We start from the raw sequence: 23596 nt of genomic DNA, 5'->3' as shown, positions 1-23596 counted from the left end.
TGCGCAGTGCCTCCTTACGGTGGTCGTCTGGTGGTCGTGAAGATGAAGGCTGTATGTCTTCTTCACGGTGAACTCTTAACCTTCTGTCCCTGCGCAGACTCAGTCGCTCCTTGGCATTTGTCCAAATCACAAGGCCGGTCGACTGCTGCTTCTTACCAGGGACTATCTCCTGTCCCAGCCAGCCTCAACAATGCAAACGTTAAACATCGCTTCTCATCCCCTTGGGCCATGTCTACCTCTATTGAAACTTCTTTAACTTCATTATAAGCTAGATAATTATTAAACAATTCCTATCTACATTCATATATCTACTATATCTACTAAGGTTCCTTTGGTTGCCCGTCTCAGCCTTACTGCTGTTTTCCATATTTCACGTAAAATAATCACTTTCTTCTTCCTGCTACTTTTGTTTGTTTACTTAACTAATGGCTTTTTTCTATATTTTTATATTCATATCTAAGATTTTTATCTTTGTAAAATGTTATCCAATTTGTAATACTGAGACATTTATTAAATTTATGTCCACTCAATTCTTTTGTAGTCTTTTCTCTTACCTATTTATTTTACAGAAGTTTCCAAGTGAGAGATCATAATCCCAACCATTGTTATGATCCTTACTACATACAATTCAGTTTTTCTAAAATCTACAACAAGCGCTTCAGAAAAAATCTACTCCAAACACAAAGTGAGATTGCCATCCTGAAGAAATTGGTCACAAACCTCAGATCCATGCCAGGAGTTCATTTATGCTTTTCTTCAACAAAAATCCCAGCATGATTATTTTTTTATTTACATGCTTGCCTCCACAAACTCACAATTATGTTCTTTAGGAAGCTGAGCTATACTTAAACAGAGAGGAGCTACTAGCTACCACAGGATCTGCTCACCTGTGATGCTACTTCCAGAGTTAAAATACCATACTGCTCAGGTAAAGCTTATCCATCTCAAGAAGTCACACTGCACATAAACCAAGCTGAGAACTCCTTGTTCTGCTATGAAATGCAGAATGACTAACAAATTACAATTACTATGGTAATGATAGAATAGCTGGTGGTTCTTAAGTAAAATATTACCTCTGAGTAACAGAAGAACTGTAGGGCTGAGTTTTCATTGCCATTTGTTAGCTATGCACTGAGAAAGAAAACTCCTTTAGGAAAGGTTCTGACTGAGCCTTGTCCAAGAGCTTCCGTTGCGTAGCAGCTCTCACCTTCCTTTCTCATAAATACACGCAGTGTGAGCTATGGAAAAAAAAAACCGCAGAGATATGTTAGTTTTCCTAGAACAGGCTGATGTTGTCAGTCCAACATTTGTATTGCCTTAGCGGGAAAGAAAATTTCAAGCTGAAAAAAAAATCTAATAATATATTCAGAGAAGCAATATGCCACAATTATCCAGCAGTATCACTGAGATGCCTCCATAATGCAAAATCCATAGCAGCAAGTGATGCCAGACTGCATTTTCCTCAGTGAACCGAGTACGAGCTATGAATGCTTCCATGCATCTTTGGGCGATACCTCATTACTGCAGGAGATAACGGCCAATATTTCATACCTTTTTCTTTTTTGAAATGATACTAAACAGTAAGTTACAGACTAAAACTAATAAGGAATCATTCACTTGCCAGAGCTGGATTGTTCCTCGTAGCTTATCCTGTGTTCCTTAAGAGTGTATTTTTTCTATAATGGCACTTCTGCTGGAGCTGAGGAACAATACATAATTACATGCTTTATTGTTATAATTTGAGCCTCTGGGTACTGTGTTAGGGATGAGATTTTCTTTCAGCTCTATTCTTTTACAATTCTTTCAAAAATAATCTCTTCCTCTGATTTCCACAGAGAATCTTAATTATTAAGAGTACAGACTCTACCAAGTGGTGTTGATTTAAATAACCAGAACTGAATCATAGCAAAGGTTAAAGAGGGAGCACGGTCTGATTGCAGTAAGATTTATTTTTTTCTCTCACAGTAAATTTGTCTGTGCTCTTGGGCAAGTCTTTGAACTGTCTTTTCTAGGGTATCATAATGTATGTTCATCAACAGAACAGTGCTAACGGAAGAAGCCGTAACTTTTCTCATCTCTAAGCTCCAGCAACCAACCTGACAAACCTGGACTGAAACCATCCCAGACTTCATTTTGCGCTGCCATTAATCTGCACGACTTCACGCTGGAAGGACGCAGCCCGAGGATGTGCTGTTCTCTGTGCTTCGGAGGGGGCTTTGTGAGGAGATTTTTTCAGAAAAGAAGATCAGAAGAAGGAGGCACCATCATCGCCCCTGCTCGAAGCTCCGCCGCAGCCCGCCAGGACTAGGCGGGAAGGCCTCAGCCGAGGCCGGCGACTCCACTGCCGGGCCGCGATGTGTTTTCCTGGCCGCGGGATAAAACGAAGCCGCTTCCCCTGGCAGTCCTTTCCACGAAGCGAGCTTTCCTGCAGAGGTCCCTGCGGAGCAGGAGGAGAGCGGCCCGGGCTCCCGAGCTCCACGGCCCACGGCCGAGGGCACCTCCTGAGAGGACGGGCCGAAGCGAAACCCCACCCCGCCGGCGGCTGGGGGGGAGGGAGGAGCGGGAAGAGGGAGGTGGTGCCGGCAGCGCCCTGCCTACCCCCCGCCGGGCGCTGGCGGAAGCGCAAGCGGTCGGGGCTGCCTCCCTGTCGGACCCTCGGCGGCGGGAGGCGGGGCGAGAGCCCGGGCCTGGCGGCATCCTCCCCAGCGGCCATCACCGGGGCTCCATGGAGAAGCGGGGCCCAGTGCTGCACATCGTGGTGGTGGGCTTCCACCACAAGAAAGGCTGCCAGGTGAGGGGGTGCGGGTGCCCGTCGTCTCCCGCCTTTCCCTTCCGCTCTCTGCCCTGCCCCGGGTCGCTTTCCCCGCGCTGAGCAGCGCCTGCCCGACTGCTTCCCCCAGCCTGGGGCGGGGCGGCCCGGCTGCGGTCCCGCGGGGAAGGCTTGAGCCCCTGCGGGAGGGGGCGCGCCTATTGGGGGAGGGGAAGGAGGCTTTGCTCCAGGGGGTGGGTTAGGGAGCGGTTTGAAACCAGCAAAGTGCGTTAGGGCCCCAGTTAGCCCCGGCTTCCCCCGGAGAGGGGGCTGGGCTGGGCCGGGCCAGGGGTTCCCTCAGCTCGGGGCGGCCTGGCGGGGCCGTGACTCAGCCCGCTCCGGGCAGTTAATGTTTTACCGAGCTGCGTACGTGACTGCTACCTGTCCTGCTTCGGCGCTCCCGCCGGGGGGCGAGGCGGAGCGAGGGCCGGCGGGGTGAGCTCCCTGCCTCCCGTCCCCCCGTTCTCCTGTAGATGCTGGGAGACGGCTCAAATCGTGGCACCCGTTATCTAATGTGAGTCGTGCGTGTTTAGTGCGTTCAGACAGGGAAGTGAGAGAAAAAATGATCTCTTTACCTACCTTCTGTTCTTCCCGAGCAGCGGCGCCTTGAATTCTCACGGGTACAACTTGTGCACAAACAGCCTGATGGCCCCAGGGCACAAGTCCACCCTTGGTTTAAGTTTTCTCTGTGTGTCTCTTCCCTTCTTTCATAAATGCTTGACTGCTTCGTGTGGTCTCTAAGGCAGAAGAATTTTATGTTCTGTATTTCATAGGTGTTTTACGCTCTAATTTTATTTTATTTTTTTTAACCCTTGAGACAGGAGATGTTGTTGCCCAGCCGGGCTGCACACACAGTCGCTTTGCTGTGACAAGAGCGGATAGATACAATGTTGAATTTATAGTGAGTCTTTCCACAGAGCAGTCTTAGTCTTTACAAAAATTACCAAACCAGTAATGAATGTGATGGTGGTTGTTACACAAGAATTGGTCTGACATGAATGCATTTCATACAAGGTAGCAGAGAGTTAAATTAATCTTTGTTAATGTTTCAGGAAATAAAACAAGCATTGTAACATGTAAAACAACCTCCTACCAACAGAGGCTGAAGCACAAGTGCAAGAACTCATTGTAGGTGTTCTTCCATCACTTTTTCTGAAAGACCTGCATGGTTTTGTAATGCATCCTTTCTCCTCAGGCTGTCTAGGGGCTGTTCACATGTGAATGTTTGAAGGATGAGTTCCGGTGAAGTAATTAGATCGTCTAGCTTGCAAGGTTTGCAGTATTTATCTGTCACTTCCTTGTCAAAGACCGTTAGGAGATGAGTGTTATTTGGGTGTCTGTAGGAGGAAGAGTGCATTTTTGCCCTCACCTTGTTGTTGGCTTCTTGGACAAGACAGGTTGGAGACAAAAGCAGAGGTGGCTTTTGTAGCTTCTGTTCTTCTCTTGGGGTCTGTATTTCTTTTCTTGTAACATTATGCAGTGTTGATGCAAAGCTACACAAAAAAAAAACCAACCCACAACAACACCAAAATATAAATTAGTAGCAGTGAATTTTATCTTGCTGCCAGTAAAATGTAGACATATGTTTTCAGGTATGGTCAAAAATTGGGTTGGAATACCTCTGAACCAAAGTCTTTAAGTTCCTCAAGAAATGAACTGGAGAAGTTGGAGAGGAAGGCGGTTGGGGAAGGGGAGGGGGTCACTGTGTGACAAGGAGAAGAACTGCAGGAACATAATGACAATTGGTAGAACCAAAACCAGCCAGACTTCCTAAGGGAAATCTAACCAGAAATCTAATTTTAAATATATCCTACTTCTGACTTAGCAGATTTGTTACTGAACTATAAAAATCATTTCCTAAAAGAACTGGAGACAGGGAGCTGCACAGCTATAGCCTAATGAGTTTGACATCAGTAGTGTGTGAGGCTCTAGAGAATTTGTGAAGGAAAGAATTAATTAACAACATGAAACTAAGTAGACTGAGTCCTGTGGGCATTCACTAAAGATAGATCATGCCTGACTGACCTGCATCTTTTGTAAGAATAAATGATTGAATTACTTTCTCTGTAAAAGAAATAGAGTAGCTTGAATCTGCCTGGAACTTGATAATGGATCACACAGCACTAAAAAAAAAAAAAAAAAAAAAAGTTTGGGTTTTTGTTTTTTTTAAGGTGGAAATACTGGAGAATTAGTACAAGAGCTGGTACTTGGGTAAGAAACAGTATGAAGGAGAGGAAGAAGCAACAGATTTGTGTCAGAAGAGGAACCACTGGCCTGAAAAGTGCTTGCACTGAATTTGGGCCCGCATAAGTGGAGCTGGCATTTACACACTAAAATCTAACTCTGATGAGCAAACTTGAGGAATCAGTGTTACAAAGGAAGACTGGAACGTCATGCAAGAGCTGGATGATAAGGAATGCTGAAATGGTAGAAATGGGGTGCATTATAAAGTCATGCAATAGGAATGAATAACAACAGTATAGGCTTGGGAATTAACATGAGGAGACCTCTGGAAGAGAAAAAAGACTGCATATGATCAAGGATAAGTCACAGAACTGGTGTGATTTGGGGGCAAGAGTGGCAACAAATGTAATCCTATAGTGTAATAATATGTTTATTGATGTATAAAAATTCTGATCCACCTTTCAGAAAAACGGATTTGGATTCTCTCTGTCACTTCTAGGAACAAATGAGGTAGTCCTTGGGCAGTCTGTTTTCAAGGAGGACATAGAAGACCTTGCCTAGGTAGGCTAACAAAATGGATTTTGAGGCTGTATTCATATGAAGACTGTAAGCCACCTCTGCAAATATGGGAACATTCTCCCCTTTTCCTCTCGTGCCTCTTCAACGCTGGAAAGCAGAGGCAGTTGTGTGGGAAGCTGAAACGGGGAACTGAAGTGACCAAAAATTAAGCCTTGTTTTGTTGGGTTGGTTTTGAGCTGGTTGGTTCACAGATTCTCTTTGCTGAGTGGACATCTGCAGAAGACAGCTACATGGGCACAAGGAGAAGACCAGTAAGGGGGTGGAAAAGAGTCTCTTGAAAGTGGCAATCTGGGACTTCTCTTTTAGCTTGTCATGTTTGCTCATGGTGTTTGGAGCATTCATTGAACCACTGCATTACACACAATTGTGTTCCAGGAGGCTGTTGGAAAGTGAAAAATAAGGAAGACAAAACAACCATTTAATTTAATAGACAGTGTTAGCACAAGACCCAGTGGATACCAACCGTCTGCAGGCATGCTGTAGACTGCATATGAGAAACTACTAATTGCAGAGAAGCAAAGTTCCAAAGCACCTTTCAAATGGCAGTAATTCAGAGTGAATCTGGAGAGCTTCAGATCGAGAGATCCTACAGCTAGCCTGCCTGTCATAACAGGAATTTCCCTGGTTTGCCTGAGAAGGCTTCTTTCAGGTTCTGTGCTTCCAGCTCTGTTTTCTCTGTAGTCTTACTAGGTAATGCATGTGGAGTTAGATATTTTAATGGATTTCTTGATGCTAGGTGTTTTCATTAGCTGACTTCCTGTCTGAAGCTTCATCATCAGAAGCGTACAGCTCTTCCTGTTGGTTAACTTACAGTATAAGAAATGTTTAGCCCATAGAGCACTTTTATGTGCAGTTTGGAAATGTATAGGAACATCTTTTTTTTGCATAGACTTGAAAAACAATCTATATGCATTTGTTTACAAAAGAGAAGGAGAGTCAGGGAATTGGTCCATTTCTGTGTGCCTTTTGATAGCATGAGCACGATGATTGTTTCACATGCTACTTCCAAGGGCCTACTGCTGGACTGTGGGTCTTCTTGCTGGGTGAAGTAGGATTATGCAGGAAACAAAGTGAAGTTTTACCATACGTATGTTGTTTAGTCTGAGGATGCAGTTTCTTGGGCAGTTGTTAAAAACTTAGAGCTGCTGCTCACTGTTAGCAAGGCTTTGTGCTGTGTGAAAGCACCATGTTGCATTTTCAAACTAAAAATTGTGAACACATTAGAACGGGTTTTCTCTAACAAGTACAGAGTAAGCTTTTGGAGAAGCTGTAGGCTTTTGTTTACGCAAGCAGATTGCCAGCCTGCTTCTTTGGGCCTCTTAGTTACTGACTTGGACTGTGATACCAATGAGATAATAAAAAAGTGCTGGTTGTTGTATCTCTTTACCAACGAGAAGAGGTAGTTATGGCAGAGTGCTTGGAGAACGGGAGGAGAAGCTTGGATAGAAATGAGGTCCACCTGGTGCTTGACACGCTCTCAGCAGGTCTGTTAAAGAAGGGAATGACAGTTGGGGTGAAGCAGGCATCATGATGGGTTTCTTTGCTTTGTATGTATCGGCTGACTTGTTACAGGAATCCTCCTCAGTGCATAATTAAGTAGCACTCTGTGTAATTAAGTAGTCCCAAAATGGGCAGAGCTCACGGGTAGCATTCATTCAATCATGATTTTCATTCATCTGAAATGAAATGACAAACACTTCATTAGTATTCCTCCCAAAATTGCTTTTTTTGATACCTGTTTGCTGCTGGAAAGAGGAGTAGCCTTAGGTGAAAGGAACAGTAAACACAGCTCTTTGTCATATGTAGTTGCTCATACTCTTGTCCATTAATGCAAAACACATGGTTTTGGTGTGGTATGAGTTTGTACACGCTTCTCGGGCTCTATGGGACTCGGGTCACGAAAGCGCTGGAGCATAAATTGAAAATAAGGGAAGCCTGCCACAGAAATGGTGTGATCTGTTTTGGAGTATCTGTAGCTGGTTGTCTCATTAGTTACTGCAGCAGGTTATTGGTCCATCTCCCTGCTTCTTATGTTCTGTTGATCTCCTGCTTCAGTATAGGATGGTAAGACTTGGATTTTGGGGCTGTTTGTGCCCTTCTTCTGTAGAGGCTGATAACAAATTCCTCAGTAGTTTTCAGGAGCTGTAGTAGTTAGTGGCTAGTGATTTTGGAGCAAATAAAGGGAAAGGGTTTTGGGGTTGGTTTTTTTTTTTTCAGAATCATGAAATGCTTCCTCTCATACAAGTGAGCAATAAAGTACTTAATTTGCCTTACAGCATTTTAATTTTTGAAAGCATTAAATAGTGTGGAAAGTCCTTATCTATCTTATGGTAGAGGTCTTTAGCAAAAATGTAACCTAAACAGAGCTTGACTAGTAGATGCAAGTTGTGTGTTGAAAAATACATGGAGAGACCTTGGCTTTATGGTGAAGGTGGAAGACTGAGAGTCATGAGGCGTAGCTCTCCACTAGTGATCCTGTGTGCCATGATCCTCGTTTGAGCTCTCTGTCTCTAAGCTTTATTTACATGGGGAGGCAGAGAGCTAATAGTCTCTGAGGGTGTAGGAGGGCTTAAAATATCCCAAGTAGTCTAAAAATCATTCATTTTTAAGGCAAAGTTAAAATAAGAACTGATTTATTTGAAAAGGAGAGGATGGGAAGTGTCAGCAAAGCTGGCAGAACTTGCAGGTAAGAGAGCTACGCACAAGTCAATGTAAGCCCCCTGGCTGGTTGTTGGAGGAAGCAGATGCTCCCTTTACTACTGTACTGCCTGACCTGGCATAAGAATCCCCATCTTCTCCTGATGCTGCGAGGCTTTGAGGGTATTACACCTGAGTAAACTCAGGCCCTGGGTCACCACCACTCAGGCCATACATAATCTCACTTCACTGGGGCAAGGCCCAGCTTTTCTGCACTCAGTGTCTTGAGCAGCTCTGCAGATCACCTCTGACCTTGTACAGTGGGTGACCATTGTCTCACATATCCTCTCAAGGGCTTGAATGTATTCCCAATTGCTCTTGACTTTCTTAAACATGTACATATCTTACTGTGTTGTGGAAAAAAATTAAAAGTATGGGTAGTGGGGAAAGTGCTGTGTGTGTCCTGGACTGCTTGCGTTGCTGGTCACTTTTGTTTGCTTGGGATCCTTGTTCTGTAAAATAACGGCAGCTGATCTTGACCCACTTGTCTGTACACCAGTGGAGAATGACATTTCAAACCTGGTGTCACAGACATAGGAGTGGATTATGGTAAATACAGAAAGGCATATTCCTGTGGAATCCCAAAGTTTCTCCTAAGGACCTTCAAGGTACTTGAACTTTTTGATATAAATTTGATGTTTGCTTTCTCCAAAGTAGTGTCTGAGTTGCCTGTCTGTGTGGGTATGTATTTGTGTGGACTGTGTTTGAAGACCAATGCCCCTGTCTTGCCTGATCATAGATTTTCTTCCTGGCATGCAAAGGAAACTTAAGATCAGGAATGAAACAGCTGATACCTAAGTTTTAGTGAAGAGCCTGAATATGATCTTTGAGAGGGAAGAATGCCCTTTAAGACATCTTCCCTTCCTGAATTGTGTATGTGCTCTTCCTGTCATCTGAGAGCTTCAAGTACTTGAGCTCTGGAAGGTAATGCTTGTTGCGATTTGCAGAAATCAGCAGGTAACACAGCCTGAGCAATCTGTGCATGTGGCCTTTTTTACTTATGCCTAGGAAGCGTGTGTCTTCAAGCAGCATTGTTGGCAAGTTAGGCTTGACTTTGCAGAATGAGGAGTTGTCTAAGGAATGAGCGAGTTCAGTCTGCTCTTTTTATCAACTCTTTTGAGAACTGCCTACATTTCCAGGTCTCCTGTGCCCTAGAGTGTAGCAATTGTTTCCAAGAGGGAAATACTGAAGTCGCTCTCTTCAGCAGATTCCACAGGCAGCCTTTTTGGAGGCATCTTTCTTTTCTTTTGTTAAGGGGAACACTTCTAGCCTGTCTCAGTCCTTGTTTGTTTGCTGTCTTTCTTCTAACACTCTGCTTTACTGGAGAATTACTTTTTTCTCTTCTTGATCTCTGCCAACCCAGTAATTGGTGTGATTCTGTTAGATGTGGTTGACACTCTTAACCACATAAGTGAAATGTATGCTTTGTTGTCTTTAAAGTCCTTGTGTCTTTGTTTTGGGGGAGCACAGTAGGCAGGTATTACGCAATAGGTAATCTTCTCTAGTGATTAAACAAGATCTTGTTAAAAGAACAACAGAAAGAAAAAACAACTTGAAAAGGAACTAGGCTGGAATCAAGCCGAAGGGCTTTGTTCCCGGCTCTATTGATGATAACCTGTAAACATTAGCACAACTCCTCTGGTTTTGTTCCCTGCTTGTAATAATATTACATAAGTATTTTAAAGGACTGTTATGAGCATGAAATCTCTTGATGAAGTTAATCATAGAATACATCGAGTGTCAAAGATTAGCCCATTGTCTAAAATACATGGATTTGCTTATGTTCAACAAGTTGAAACTTTGAAAGAAGCTTTTAGCTCTTATTAGAAAGGCTACTCAAATTAGCATGGGATGCTAATTGCTTTAAATACACAATGCATTGCTGAGTACACAGAGTACTTGCTGTCTCACACTTCTGTAAACAACACCACAGATTCTGATCTCGTGTGTAGAATTAAGGATGGGTTCCACTCTTTGCACATGTCTACGTAATCCACCTATTTAGTATTTTGTGTTCATTGTTCAAGAAAAACTCCCAGGTATAGTGGATTTTTGTTTGTTTGTTTTGTTTCTTTGTTTAGTTTTTCAAGCTTTGAAGAGTGCTGTGCTTTGATAATCTTGCAGTTGCTTCCCTGAAGTCCTGGACAGGAAGTAAAGTATTTCTTTGAAGGATGCCATACTGGATATTTTCTCCATAGTTGCCCTGATGTGTGAATTGACAGAAGGTTCCTAACTACCTATTTCTAGTTATGTAACACTTTCCATAGTCATCATCCTTGACTCTCATCTTACGATCTGTCAGTTTTTTGTATGTGTCATAACATTCGAGTAGTTATTTAAACATGCTGTACCAGGAATCTTGACCTTTCTCTTGAATAAATGAAGAAATGCTAAATCAGTAAAATACATATTTCTGTACCTTTGTTGCACCTTTCATCTACCTATTTCAGAATGCTTTCAAATAGTAACTTGGGCTCTCAGTGCTTGTATAAAGATGGCAGCATAATATACATACATATATAATTGAGGGAGCTTCAAAGCTGTAAAATCACTGAACAGAGGTCACTCACATTGGAGTAAATTGGAACTTGCAAGTCTCAGCTTTGTGTTCCCTGTCCTATTATTGCCTTATTTTATGATATATCTCTCCTTTTGGTAATCCATCCCATAGCTTGTACGTAGTGCTGAACTATTACACCTGGACAGGCATATTTCTTAAATTACTCTCAGAAGGTTGTAGATACAAGATGTGAAAGCAAGTTCCTTGCCTGCTCTGACATGCTGGGAGACGGCACAGGGCTGCCTGCTTCATTGGGGTTACCTAGAGCAGAGCACGTTCTGTACTTCATGATGTTACTGTGTTTTTGTAGCTTCTCAGCCTCATACTTGGTAGCAAGCTGTATTTGTCCACTCTTATGAGTAAATCTAGTGTTGAAACTTGTAAGGAAGGAACATGTTCACCAAGAGCCATTCTGGGAACATCAGACGTCCCGTGGTAAAGAACCTGAATGCTTGCTGGCTCATAAGACAAGGCAATTGCTCGCTTGGACTGCCTCAGTTCAGCAATATATGCCATATGAATTACGCACAATGGCTGTTTCTAAACTGTCAAGCAGATGTGCTTTAAAGTGTGTCTACAGTCCTGGTCCTCCATTTTTCCCAGGAGAAGGAGGATTCACTGTACCATTTGACAACTCCCTGGCAGCTGGCATAGGCTCCTTCCCGTTGGGAACCAGTCTATACTAGCGGCTGTGCTGGGCAGATGTCAGTTGGGAGTAGAGCTGAGGGTTGCCCTCTCCTGTTTCATTAAGGAAACTGCCCTCTCTGGTACCTTGTATCTTCTTGAGAGTTCATGCTGTATGAATTCGAATTTACTTCCTGTAAGACCACGAAGTCTTGTCTTGAGGGCACAGAGTTCTCTAGCAAGTCCCCTAGGTTGGAATAGTTGCAGTAGTATCATGTTATTCTTTGGGGCGGGGGTTGTTACTTACTTTTCTTTGAGGAGACTGATGGGAGCAAAAGTTCCAAAGCACAGGTTTTATGTCTGACTTGAACTGTATGACTATAAAAATAAAGTGTTAAGTAATTGGAAAGAGTGTCTAAAATGCATACTGGCATGACTTTTGAAGACAAACAAATACAGAAGTTTCAGTGTTTCAGATTGTTTTATCTTTTAAGGGCCTAAGAGTCAAAACTTTACTGACCTAGTTGGAGTTTTTGAAGCAAACTTGAATGGTTATATTGTGCATCTATAGCAATACAAATGGGGTCTTCGAACTTGTGGAAGTGGCTGCTCTATAGCTTTAGCAATACAGGAATGTGAGGAAGTTCCAGTTTCATTCTAAATACTTCAGATATTTTTAGAGATTTGAGATTAAATCCTTTCTCCATTGAATCGATGGAAAAACTTATTTCAGTCCAGATTTTTTTTCATTTCTAGTCTGAAGAGATATCTTCCAAAATACCTGTAGTAAAGAGGAGAGTTTATATTGTGACTGTGCTAAGTAAGAGGAGTTAACTTTTAAGTGGAGTAGTGCAAACATGACAGTAGATGGAGTGCGGAGAATGGGGAGTTTATACTGACTTGCCAGCACATTTTAAATTATCACTGTTTAGTGTTCACTGAGGATCTTGCTGTGATTGCTATCACTTAACACTTTTCACAGAAAATGAAAACAACCTCACCTGAGTATGAAATTCACCAAAAATTAATGCCAACTACCTGTCTAATGTTTGAGTGTGATAGTTTAGGTGGACATGCACATATATTTTGGAAATTCCTCTTTTATCAATGTCCTTTTTTAACGTCTCTTCTGATTGTGTACTTGTAATTTAGTAGAAGACAATATCAATGCATTTTTTTTTAAAGAAAAACTATCATGTTAGTTCCTAAATGTAGGAACTGAAATACACTTTCCCTTGCCTGCGCTCGTCCTTTCTTTACTGTGAGTTAATGAATGTCTGGTAAATTTATTCTGGCTAGGAAGTCCCTTTAAAGACAAGGAACCAAAACAGATTGCCTGGACTTTTTTTTTTCATTCCACAAACAAGATCAGACTGTGTATCAGTAGGTGCTTTGCATCCAAACTGTTCGATTCAGTACAAACCGCGTATAAAAGGTTAGTTAATGTAGCAGAATTACCTAAAAATAAAAATATAAGTTCCAGAAATTCAGTTGTACTTCAGTTTAGAGAGTTTTTTAAATTATATTTTATTTTAGCTTTGTGTAGTGAAGAGCACAGTTATTTATTTCTCCACTAAATCACAATATTCTCTATTGATTTTAGTTCTGAAATCAATCAAGAGCTATCTGCTCACAGAACAAGACAATCTGAACAGGCAGAAAGCATTGCCATCAAAACCCCTTGACAGGCATAATCAGTATTTGCAGCTGTAATGAATATTCCTGACACTTGGAAAAGTAAGAAATGAGTGGAGATTCTAGTTCATGTTTTATGTAGTTTATTCTGCAGTCTCTGAGGAGTTCAGTTTTGAATTTGAATTTCATTTTGTTGAGGAGTCTTTTTTTTAATTCACTTGAGGAGACAAAACCCTGTAAAATCTGCTCTGGCAGTCAGCTCTGAAAACTTGCATGTATTTCTTTGTTCCTATTGACTACTGAGCTTTATTAAAAGACTTTATTTCTCATTTGCAGGCATTTTTTGTAATACATATATGTATTAATGACAAATAGGGAAATTGAAGTGCATTTTTGTGCATGCACATGCATATATGTGTGGATTTACATAAAACTATTGTGTTTAAATAAAAAATGAGGTCCTCTTTCTTCATTCTGTGAAGAGGGAGAAAAAGAGCTGTAAGACAGGTCTTTTCTGTAGTCCCATTCCCCTGTCATGGTTGGTCTTGGGTTTAAAGTGGAAGATGAGGAAAAAAAAAACACCTTTTCTTTTTTTTTTAAGTTGCCTTAACTAGGAATACTATACTGTAGAGTTTGCACACACAGGCTGAGAGAAGAATTTTACTGAAGCTCCAGTTGTTCGGAAACTCAGAAGTGATAGAACTGAGATTCTCCCTACCCCATTATTATCACTTTGGTACATGTGCACTGCTCAGTTTCAAGATTTTCAAGAACTGTGGGGTTTTGGCCTTTTTTTATATATATATATATTTTTTTTTTATTAGGCTATTCAATGTTCTTATACTACTTTGGTTTTGAAATAATGTTTTTTCTATGCAAAGGATTCCAGCTGCAATTGATGCAAGTCTGCAAATTGAGCTGTAGAAATCAAGCAGAAAGTCTAGAAGGTAAGGAACAGTTAGGGTCAGTTTCATCTGCATTAATTCAGTCATCTGCAAGTTAGACTTGGAAGTCTGAGCTAGTTGTCTTCAGAGACAATGGAAAGAAACAGATCAGATGAATCATCCTCTGCAGGTGTCTGTTTTCTCTGACTACGCAGAATCTTGCTTAGGATCTTGCTCAGAGAACTTGCTTTTTGACATGTAGTCAGCTGATTTGAATCCCACCTGCAGTGACTACTTGTGAAGAAGTTTGACTTAACTCTTTGAAATTAAATCACTGGGAACTCTTTAAGTCAGAGGAGGGGTGGAAGGAAGTTCTTCAGGGTGTCCATGCTGTCCTTGCTGCTGGATTGTCCTTTTTTTTTCTTCCTGCTTCTTTGTCACTTCCACCCTTTCAGCCTCTGCAATATGAGGTGGTACTTCTACAAGCAGTGATCTATTAAACTACACAAACATGATTCCTCCTACTACACAAACCAGGCTCCTCCTTACATGGACCCTCTTGGGGAGGGGGAGGAATAGTATGTCATAATGCAAATCAGGTCTATCATAAAGTATATCATAAAGTCAATTATTTAGGGCCACTTAAGCAATCTTAATTCTGCTTTATCTGAGTTTTGTGATATTTTTTCACACATACAGAAGTTTCTATATTGGAACACGAATTTTTGAAAGAAGCAGTCTAATATAAAGCAAGATTATCATCAGTGTCACTAATGCCTGTTCGGTTTGTTGAATTGGGAACAGTCCGAGCCTGCAGAAATCCCTGTTGCTGGCAGTATCTGATAGCAGCTGAGGTGTTGATGGCATGTTGTGAGCTAGAACAAAGTCGTTCTTCAGGAAATTTCGCGCTGTCAAAAGAACACAGGAGCCAGATCTCCCAGCTTTTTTCTGGACTTTTGAAAGGAGTATTCCTTAGTGAATACATGTTTTTTCTTACAGCTTGAATTGTCCTACCCTTCTTTCCTTTAAAAGTGTCTTCTAATTCATTATTTTGGTTGGAATGGAAAATACAGTCATAATTCTGTAAGTGCTTGGAAGCAATGATGTCTTAGATCCTTACTTGCAGTATCTCCCTGTCAAGAATGACGCTTTGAAGGTATTCATTGAAATCTAATGCACCCAGGGTTTCCTCTGTATTTGATGGAAAGAAGCTCCTGCAGAGGGTGGATCCAAACCCCTCTCTGTTGGCCATGCAGCGAAGTAAACCACCTGATTTAGGACTTTAGTGTAGATGCCCCCTGACTATCTATGTTTTAAAACTTGCGAACTGTGCTTTATTTATTGCTGAGGTTACTCCTCCTGCGAGAATCCAGTAATAATTCTGTAAACAGTGTTTTCAGCCAGCCAGTTTGAATCTGGACAGTATCAGATTGTATGATATAATCCTCTTCTGTGTTGCAGATATTTACATGAAGCTTCTAACATTTTAATTTTCGTATAATCTGTGATTTGAAAAGGATAGCAGGGAATTCTCAGGATTTAGGTACTAAATGCAAGCAGTTTCTCTGCTCTTTGTATGGATGCTAATTCTAGTGTTTGTCTCGCTTTTGGAAGTCAGATGTTCTTCTGTTTTGCTTAATGGCATATTTTGTTTAAAAGGCTTTGTGGATTCTTGATAACTAACTACAAGTCAGGGTCTGGATTCCCCCCTCTTTCCCCTGCCAAAATTAATCCTTTTTCTATTGCATGTCTTTTTTTCCACCCCCTTGTATAAATATTCTTTGCACCTTACTTACCTTTAGCTCAGGGCTTTGATATTTCACCAGACCTTTATTGTCTGTGGATGTTTTCAAGATCTCTTTTATATATGAGGAATAAGAAAACTTGAAATTGATACAGCAAGTAGCAAGGCTGATTTCTTGTTTTCTGGTCCTTTGTGCTTTTTTCCCAAGTTGGTAACAGTTGTAGGAAGAGTGACACCGTGTGGTAAGGTGAAGAATTTCATTTTTCTTTATTTATTTCCCATTTCTTCTTCAGTACTCTCGTCCTTTACAGTATTTTTATTTTATCATCCATCAAATGTTAATATTTTCTGTGTGCTTGCTTTGTCCTGCTTTTTTATTTTCATGTATATGTTTTACAGCTCACTAGTTTATTGCTAAATGTCCTTCAAGAGAAGTTGCAGTATCTTTGAACAGTTTCTTTTACTGATAAATTTGTGGTTAGATTTTGTTCAGTAATTTTATAAATGAACGTATGGAAAAAAGAGTTGGTGAAAGTGGCTGGAAACCCAGAGGGGTCTCCATAGGAAAAGAAGATTAAACAATAGTACTGTGAAGATACTGATTATGAAGATCTGTGGTAGACATGCAATGTAGTGTGAGGAATAGATAGTTTGTCCCTCTTACTGGGAAAAAGAGGTAAATGGCAAATAAATGAAAGGTGAAACTGAAAGGCAGAATTTCCTGAGGAAAGGAAAAGGAGGTACTTTAGGCCAATGTGTAGCACTCATTGCAGTCAAGGGCATAAAAATACTTAAAAGCAGTATTTTGCTGTCACTGTAGTTTCTGAGATTATTCAACATCCAGTAGGGTAAAATAGAGGCTTGCTGTATTGGGTTTGTATGGCAAGGTTTTGGTAGCGGGGGAGCTACAGGGGTGTGGCTTCTCTGAGAAGCTGCTAGAAGCCGACAGAGCCAATGCCAGCCGGCTCCAAGGCGGATCTGCCCGCGGCCAAGGCCGAGCCCATCAGCAACAGTGCTAGTGCCTCTGCGGTAACAGATTTAAGAAGGGGAAAAACATTGCTGCGCAACAGAAACTGCAGCCAGAGAGAGGCATGAGAACATGTGAGAGAAACAGCCCTGCAGACCCCCAGGTCAGTGAAGAAGGAGGGGGAGGAGATGCTCCAGGCGCCGGAGCAGAGATTCCCCTGCAGCCCGTGGTGAAGACCCTGGTGAGGCAGGCTGTCCCCCTGCAGTCCAGGGAGGTCCACGGTGGAGCAGATCTCCACCTGCAAGCCGTGGAGGACCCCATGCCGGAGCAGGTGGGTTCCTGAAGGAGGCTGTGACCCCGTGGGAACCCCGCGCTGGAGCAGGCTCGTGGCAGGAGCTGTGGACCCACGGAGAGAGGAGCCCACGGAGCAGGTTTTCTGGCAGGACTTGTGACCCCGTGGGGGACCCATGCTGGAGCAGTCTGTTCCTGAAGGACTGCACCCTGTGGAAGGGATCCACGCTGGAGCAGTTCATGAAGAACTGCAGCCTGTGGGAAGGACTCATGTTGGAGAAGTTCATGGAGGACTATCTCCGGTGGGAGGGACCCCATGCTGGAGCAGGGGAAGAGTGTGATGAGTCCTGCCCCTGAGGAGGAAGGAGTGGGAGAGACAATGTGTCATAAATTGATCTCACCCCCATTCCCTGTCCCCCTGTGCTGCTGGGGGGAAGGGGGTAGAGAATCTGGGAGTGAAGTTGTGCCTGGGAAGAAGGCAAGGGTGGGGGGAAGGTGTTTTAAGCTTTGGGTTTACTTCTCATTATCCTACTTTGATTGGGCTGGTAATAAATTAAATTAATTTTCCCCAAGTCAAGTCTGTTTTGCCTGTGATGGTAATTGGCTGAGTGATCTCTCCCTGTCCTTATCTCAACCCATGAGCCTTTTGTTACATTTTCTCTCCCCTGTCCAGCTGAGGGGTGGAGTGATAGAGCAGCTTTGGTGGGCACCTGATGTCCAGCCAGGGTCAACCCACCACACTTGCATGTGTTAGCATGTTACCCTGGAGGGGCTGAGAAGCCAAATCTGATTTCAGGATGAGTGTGCCCCAGCAATGACCTCTGCTGACACTGCAGGTGCAGCAATGTGCTGCTGGCTATGTGCATACAGGGGTGAAGGTATTCAGCTGCTGAGTGATGTTTTCTGCTTAAAGATCTGTTTCATATTTCTCTGGAGGAAAAGGTACTAGCCTGGATGGAAGCAGGGCAGAAGCCACATCTGCCCAGGGCCTGTCAGTTAGACCACACATGAGTCAGTCCATGGGTGCATTGGAGGAAGGGACAAGGAATGCTAGTAGGAAGAAAAACTTTGTTTTATACCATTGCTAAGAAAAAGGTGCTAGGCTGAATCAGAGACTTGCTTATTTGGTAACAGTGATGTATTCTCTCTCTGCCTCACTCTATTCTTGTTCGTTTGTTTAGGTTGAATTTTCCTATCCTCCCCTAAAGCCTGGAGAAGGGCATGACAGCCACAGTTTACCAGAGGAATGGAAATACTTGCCATTTCTCGCCTTACCAGATGGTGCTCACAACTATCAGGAAGGTAAGAAACAAGAGAGGAAGTTTTATGTACTACTTCTGCTGCAACCAACATTTCTTTTCACTGTTAGACTTCCCATACTTTTTGTTTAAGCTGCAAAATACTTTGGTAATGATAATTGCTTCAGAGTTTAAAGTGAAAGTAGATCATAAAGGTGTACCTCCTACATCAAGAAATCGGATGTCAATAAAAGCTTAAAGGTCACTTGTGTGTAGTCCTAGTGCAAAACAAGGCTACTGACTTTCTCAGAAGTTCTTTGAAAGGGGAATAAACTCTTGAGTAAAACCTTAATCCAGTTTTGAGTTAAGGGAAAAATGAAATTCTAAAATTCAGCTTTGTAATGATTTTTTTTTCCCCTCCACTAATTTAGAGATTCTTAGAGTGACCTGCAAGTCATTCAACGTCTGTAGAATGAAATATTTTGAAAACCAGCAAATGTAAGGGGTAGGAACAGGATCTTTAGTGTATTTGTCAGCAGAATGAAGATAAAATGATTCCTTTGCCATGTAATTACCAGCAAGTTCACTGCAGCTATTTTTTTTTAGTATTGCATTTATTTCTTTGTTTATTTAACAGCAGTTCAGTTCATCACTGTGACATTTATATGCATATTCAGTTGTTTCATCTTTTTTTCTGCAGAGCAGTGAACAAGGAAGTCACTTAAAATAGCAAAATCACAGAAACCCTTTAATGCTACTTTTAATAAGGTTGTTTGTTTTTTTTAACTTCATGTGCTTAGTTTCCTAATTCTCCAGCTTCCAGAGACCTCATTTGGAAGCAAAGGAAGTCATATCAAAATAATCCCCTTCCTAGCAGCAATAAAAGTCTCTCTGACTCTGGTCTGGGTCATGATTTTTGTTCAATTTCTGTGTTGTTAAATACATAGTGAGAAGTAGGCTACATTCAAAGCTAGGAAAATCATATGCAGCTGCACTTCACTGTTCTAACTTGGCTCAGTACCATCCCAGTTAATGGTTAGCTTTGAGCATTTTTATCACTGCACTAAAAGATTACCAATGTGTATTTTTTGGTAAGAAAAAAAGACTTGGCAACAAAACTGATAAATATCCTTGTGTTTTGTAGGCAAGAATACACATGAACTTGAAATAGGCGAATATGTTTCAGATAATAGTTATGTTACATTTACTGTAACTTTATTAGATATCTATTTTTTGAGTTTTAAACTAATTCCCACTGATAGTTGCAGTTTTGCAAAGAGGATGACTAGATACAGGAAATAGTCTTAAAGGCTTTCTAAAAGCCTAGGTAATCTCCATAATATAATTAAACTTGTTCAAGGAAGCAAGCTTTGTTAAAAATAGTCCCTCTTTCTGTTAGACTTAATGCATATGGGATTGTCTCTTCTGTTCATTTTGTTACTATGAAGCAAACAAAAAATTAATAGTTGGTTTCAAAACGGATTTCACTCATGTTTTGAAAGGCAAACAGTGGTAATCCTCTCCTTTACTTAGGATTTAGCAACTTTTTTGCAGTAGTAGCAAGTGCATGTGTATATGTATGTGTGTATATATCTCAAGCCATAAAAGCCTTTTATCATATTTTAGAGATTTTTTTCTTTCATGTCACACTTGCACAGAGACAGTAATTATTTTGTGTGAGACTAGGATTCACAAATCCTTTTTGTTAGCGTAGCAGTGCTGGTGCATGGATATCTACCTTGGCAGTGGTAGCAGCTACTCTAATCTTTTAACAGTATGTGTCCTCCTTAGTGTTTTGGTTTGTTTTTTTTTTCCCCATCTTCATTGCATTTACCTTCTTAATGGCATCATGCTGCAGCTGTACACCTTGCCTTATAGTGCCTTGTCTTTGCTGCTCCATACTGAATTGGGAAAGCATCTTGCAATTTGGAAACTAATTTGGGTGTGGGTGTAGCTTTATAGATTACTTTTTCTTTCTTTTTTTTAAAGTCTCAGAAAAATAAGTGTGCTAGTATTTTCAGCAGTAAACTTTTTAAAAATAAGTGATGCTGAAAATAAAAATACTGAACTCTTGTTAGTGACTTACAAAACAGTCTTTTCTTTTTCATAGATACGGTGTTTTTCCATTTGCCACCGAGATATGGGGATCGAACCACAGTATATGGCGTCTCTTGCTATAGGCAGATTGAAGCGAAGGTAACTTTCCAAGTTGTGAATTATATTAATGAAATAATAGGCTTGATGCATTAACGACCCTAAAATTCAGTGGCTTGCATTATGCCAACAGTCAAACTGCATGATCAGCTTACATTAAAAGTCTATGAAAATGTGCACAGTAGGTAGCTACAGAATTTGAGAACTATTTCTTTCCCTTATGTCAGCAGGCATATTGTGGTCTTTTGAAATGTTCGAGGCAATTGAAAAATATGTTTTGGTTCTTGAGAGCTAATCCAGGCATCAGCACCAAGTAACAAATGAAGCTGACAGTCTGTCAGGTGGCCAAGTCATGTTTCCAGGAAGTAGGCCTCTTGGGTGGAAAAAGTTGAAATTTCTCCAGTGTGTGACTATGAAAAATTTTAGAGTATTTCCTGGGATCTGACCATGCAAGTGTAGGGATGTTTCTCTTCACATACCTCCTTTGCCAAAAGTACACTTGCAGAGTAGACTAGAATCTTCCCATTCATTGTAGCTGCTTACCAATACTGAACTTTTAGCAGTAAAGCTGAAAAATTATGTGCACCTGATCACACTGAGGAAATTATGTACTTGATGTACTAGAATCTGTCCATATTTTCAAAAGTAGTTACGGTAGTGTGATCTGTGCACTTACAATTGAGAAGTTACTACAAATTCCTTTAAAAATTACTCCCTTTTCCAGTGAAGTGCCAAGAATCTGGAATGCCATGTGGGTTTGAGTTTTAAATGAGTCTTGTATTCAGATGTAAATTATGTACTCGGGTTTAGTGTTAATCATACGTTGATTATATTTCAAGTTCCTGTTTATGCTATAGGAAAAATTTCACACATGCAGATTTTAATTCTGTTTCTTTTGAACTAAATCCATGTTGATTTCAGTTCACTCATTATCTTTGCAGCCAGTCTTAACTGTATTCTGTGATTTAGAGTCTTGCTCTATTTAACTATGCAATAACTTGGCTTTATTGTGCTCTTTATTCCAGTTTATGCTGTTTAGTAACCAATTAAGAAGATAAATAGGTGTTTAAAATGAACTCTTTGGAACAAGTAGAATATAAAACAATGTGTTTTATATGACAGCTCTACCACTCTTTCCATCTGTCCCTTTTGATGTGTGGGCTGCAGTCCGCACACTTGCTGTTTTGTACAATTAAGTGAATCACTTGGCTGTCTTTCTGCCCCCATCCTTTGTAGGTCTGCTGTTAAGTGCTGGGACCATTTGGTCTGGCTGAGAATGTAGTTGATTCTGCAGATGATACCTCCTTTATTTTATGGGTGGCTCAAAGAAATTCCTTGAGTATAAAGCAAACAATTTCTAGGCAAAGACTTTTCAACTGGGTCCATTTTCACAGATAATGTTAGAGAAGAACGAGTGATGTGTTGTGGCTTCTCTTCTGTTACATTACCCTGACATAAAATGCCACTGCCTTTTCCAGGGCTATTGCCTTTTTCTCATGCTAGTGTCTTTTAAACAGTCCTCTGCCTGTCATCACAGCTGTATTTGGATCTTTGCTGTGCCCAGAGAGATAAGAACACAACTCTGACATATCAGTGTTATGACTATTTTTACTAGGTAAGGGCATACTGTTGCATGGTTTGGGTATTCCACCATTGAAGACAGTTTTAGGATTTTTTTTAAAAAGGGGGGTGGTATGTGGCAACTAGACCTGTGAAAGAATTCTTTTTTAAATTGTGTGTGGGTAAAAATACTGTAATACTTCTATTTCTTAGGCATTAAAAGTACGGCAAGCAGACATCACCCGAGAAACAGTACAGAAAAGCGTCTGTGTTCTCAGTCAGCTGGTAAGAATGCTTGTTTAACTCCAAAAACATTTTCAAACAACAGACTAAAAATAATTGTTTTCCATATTCTTATTTGGAACTTTTGGCTCCAAACATCTCTCTCTTTAAATCATTGCAGAGGGTAACAAAATACTGAAGCAAAATTGAATTGGAAGGCTATGGCATTTGAGTGAGCTGCCTTGAATTGGTATCTCTTTGTAAGAATAATTGTAAAAGTGTCTGCCTGTTGTCAGGGACCTGGATATCTATTTGCACGTTTGATTATTAAGTGCTACTAACTTTATTTCATGTAGTAGGATTGAGGGGTGTTGCCATTATAATAACTGGAGAGAGTGTCTATTGACAACTGAAAGAGGTTTTAAGGTAGTCACACATACAGCATACTCTTGTTTTGAAGAAACATCTTGTATTTCTACCTATTTAGCAAAAGCTACTGGTCACCAGGCAGGGAACAGAAATTCTTTCTGTGCTTAAAGCTGAAGAAAGAGCTATTACTGGAGCTGCACAAGCAGTGTTAAAGCAGGAAAGTACTTTTCCAGAAAGGTGTTCAGTTATGGTATGGTACGTGCAAATGGAAAGAAAATAGGATTATCGGCATTTAAAATGAGCACAGGAGAAGGATGGTGTGAGTTAGTGACTAAGGACTGCCCCTCCATGAACTCTATGGGTAATAATGTGTCTATATTGCAAGATAAGAATGGGAGAAGATTAACGTTCAAAATGAGTGGTTAAATAAGTTTTCTTCACTTGCTTTTGTGTTTGTTTTTCTTCCAAGCCTTTGTATGGGTTACTTCAGGCAAAGCTGCAACTCATTACACATGCATATTTTGAAGAAAAAGACTTCACGCAAATTTCAATTCTAAAGGTAAATTTTAAGCAATAGCCACACAGAACAAAGCTTTCAGTGTATGGCTACGGACTTCAGTGTTTTTAATTATTGCTCAAATGTTCCATTTGCATAGGTCATACAGTTATTCAGCTCTTGTAATAATTTGACGTGAACTAAATGAACGACCCTAGTCTGACAGAGGGTCAGCTTTCTGATTTGTAATGAAACACAAGAATGAGTGTGATTGTCAGCCTGTATCTCCGTTGACTCCATTAGTAAAATTTTACTTTCCTTCTGGAACAAGACATTGAAATCCTTGAATAAGTGAATTTTATTTATTCTGAATTTTGTGTGACCATATGCCATTAACAGCTTCTGGATTTTTTTGCCTTTATTCTAACTTTTACAGGAACTTTATGATCATATGAATAGTTCCTTGGGCAGTACTTTGCTAGAAGGGTCACAAGCTTATCTGGGTAAGTGACTTTTTTTGGACAAGCAGCAGAGATAATGTTACACTAATCAACACATTCCCTTCCTTAGCTAATTTATTCAT

The 23596-nt window shown here is 41.0% G+C and overlaps 1 protein-coding gene across 4 annotated transcripts in view; it reads left to right on the top strand.

The window, feature by feature from the left end:
• Nucleotides 1-2616: 2616 nt before the first annotated feature.
• The window catches only part of AVL9 (AVL9 cell migration associated), a 45702-nt gene continuing 24722 nt past the window's right edge, over nt 2617-23596 (top strand). For 3 of the 4 annotated variants that reach the window (XR_012654373.1, XR_012654374.1, XM_075057263.1), the window contains exons 1-6: nt 2617-2791; nt 18156-18276; nt 20323-20408; nt 22140-22211; nt 22987-23076; nt 23450-23516. Coding sequence is in view for 2 of the 4 variants with exons in the window: in XM_075057263.1 (XP_074913364.1) it covers nt 2726-2791; nt 18156-18276; nt 20323-20408; nt 22140-22211; nt 22987-23076; nt 23450-23516 (502 nt within the window). In the remaining 2 variants the exon portion in view is untranslated. The remainder of the gene's footprint in view (nt 2792-18155; nt 18277-20322; nt 20409-22139; nt 22212-22986; nt 23077-23449; nt 23517-23596) is intronic. The other variant, XM_075057279.1, reaches the window with a different exon arrangement.

Source organism: Buteo buteo, chromosome 2, assembly GCF_964188355.1.
Source record: "Buteo buteo chromosome 2, bButBut1.hap1.1, whole genome shotgun sequence".
Lineage (NCBI taxonomy): Eukaryota > Metazoa > Chordata > Aves > Accipitriformes > Accipitridae > Buteo > Buteo buteo.
This window is presented reverse-complemented; position numbering and strand designations above follow the sequence as displayed.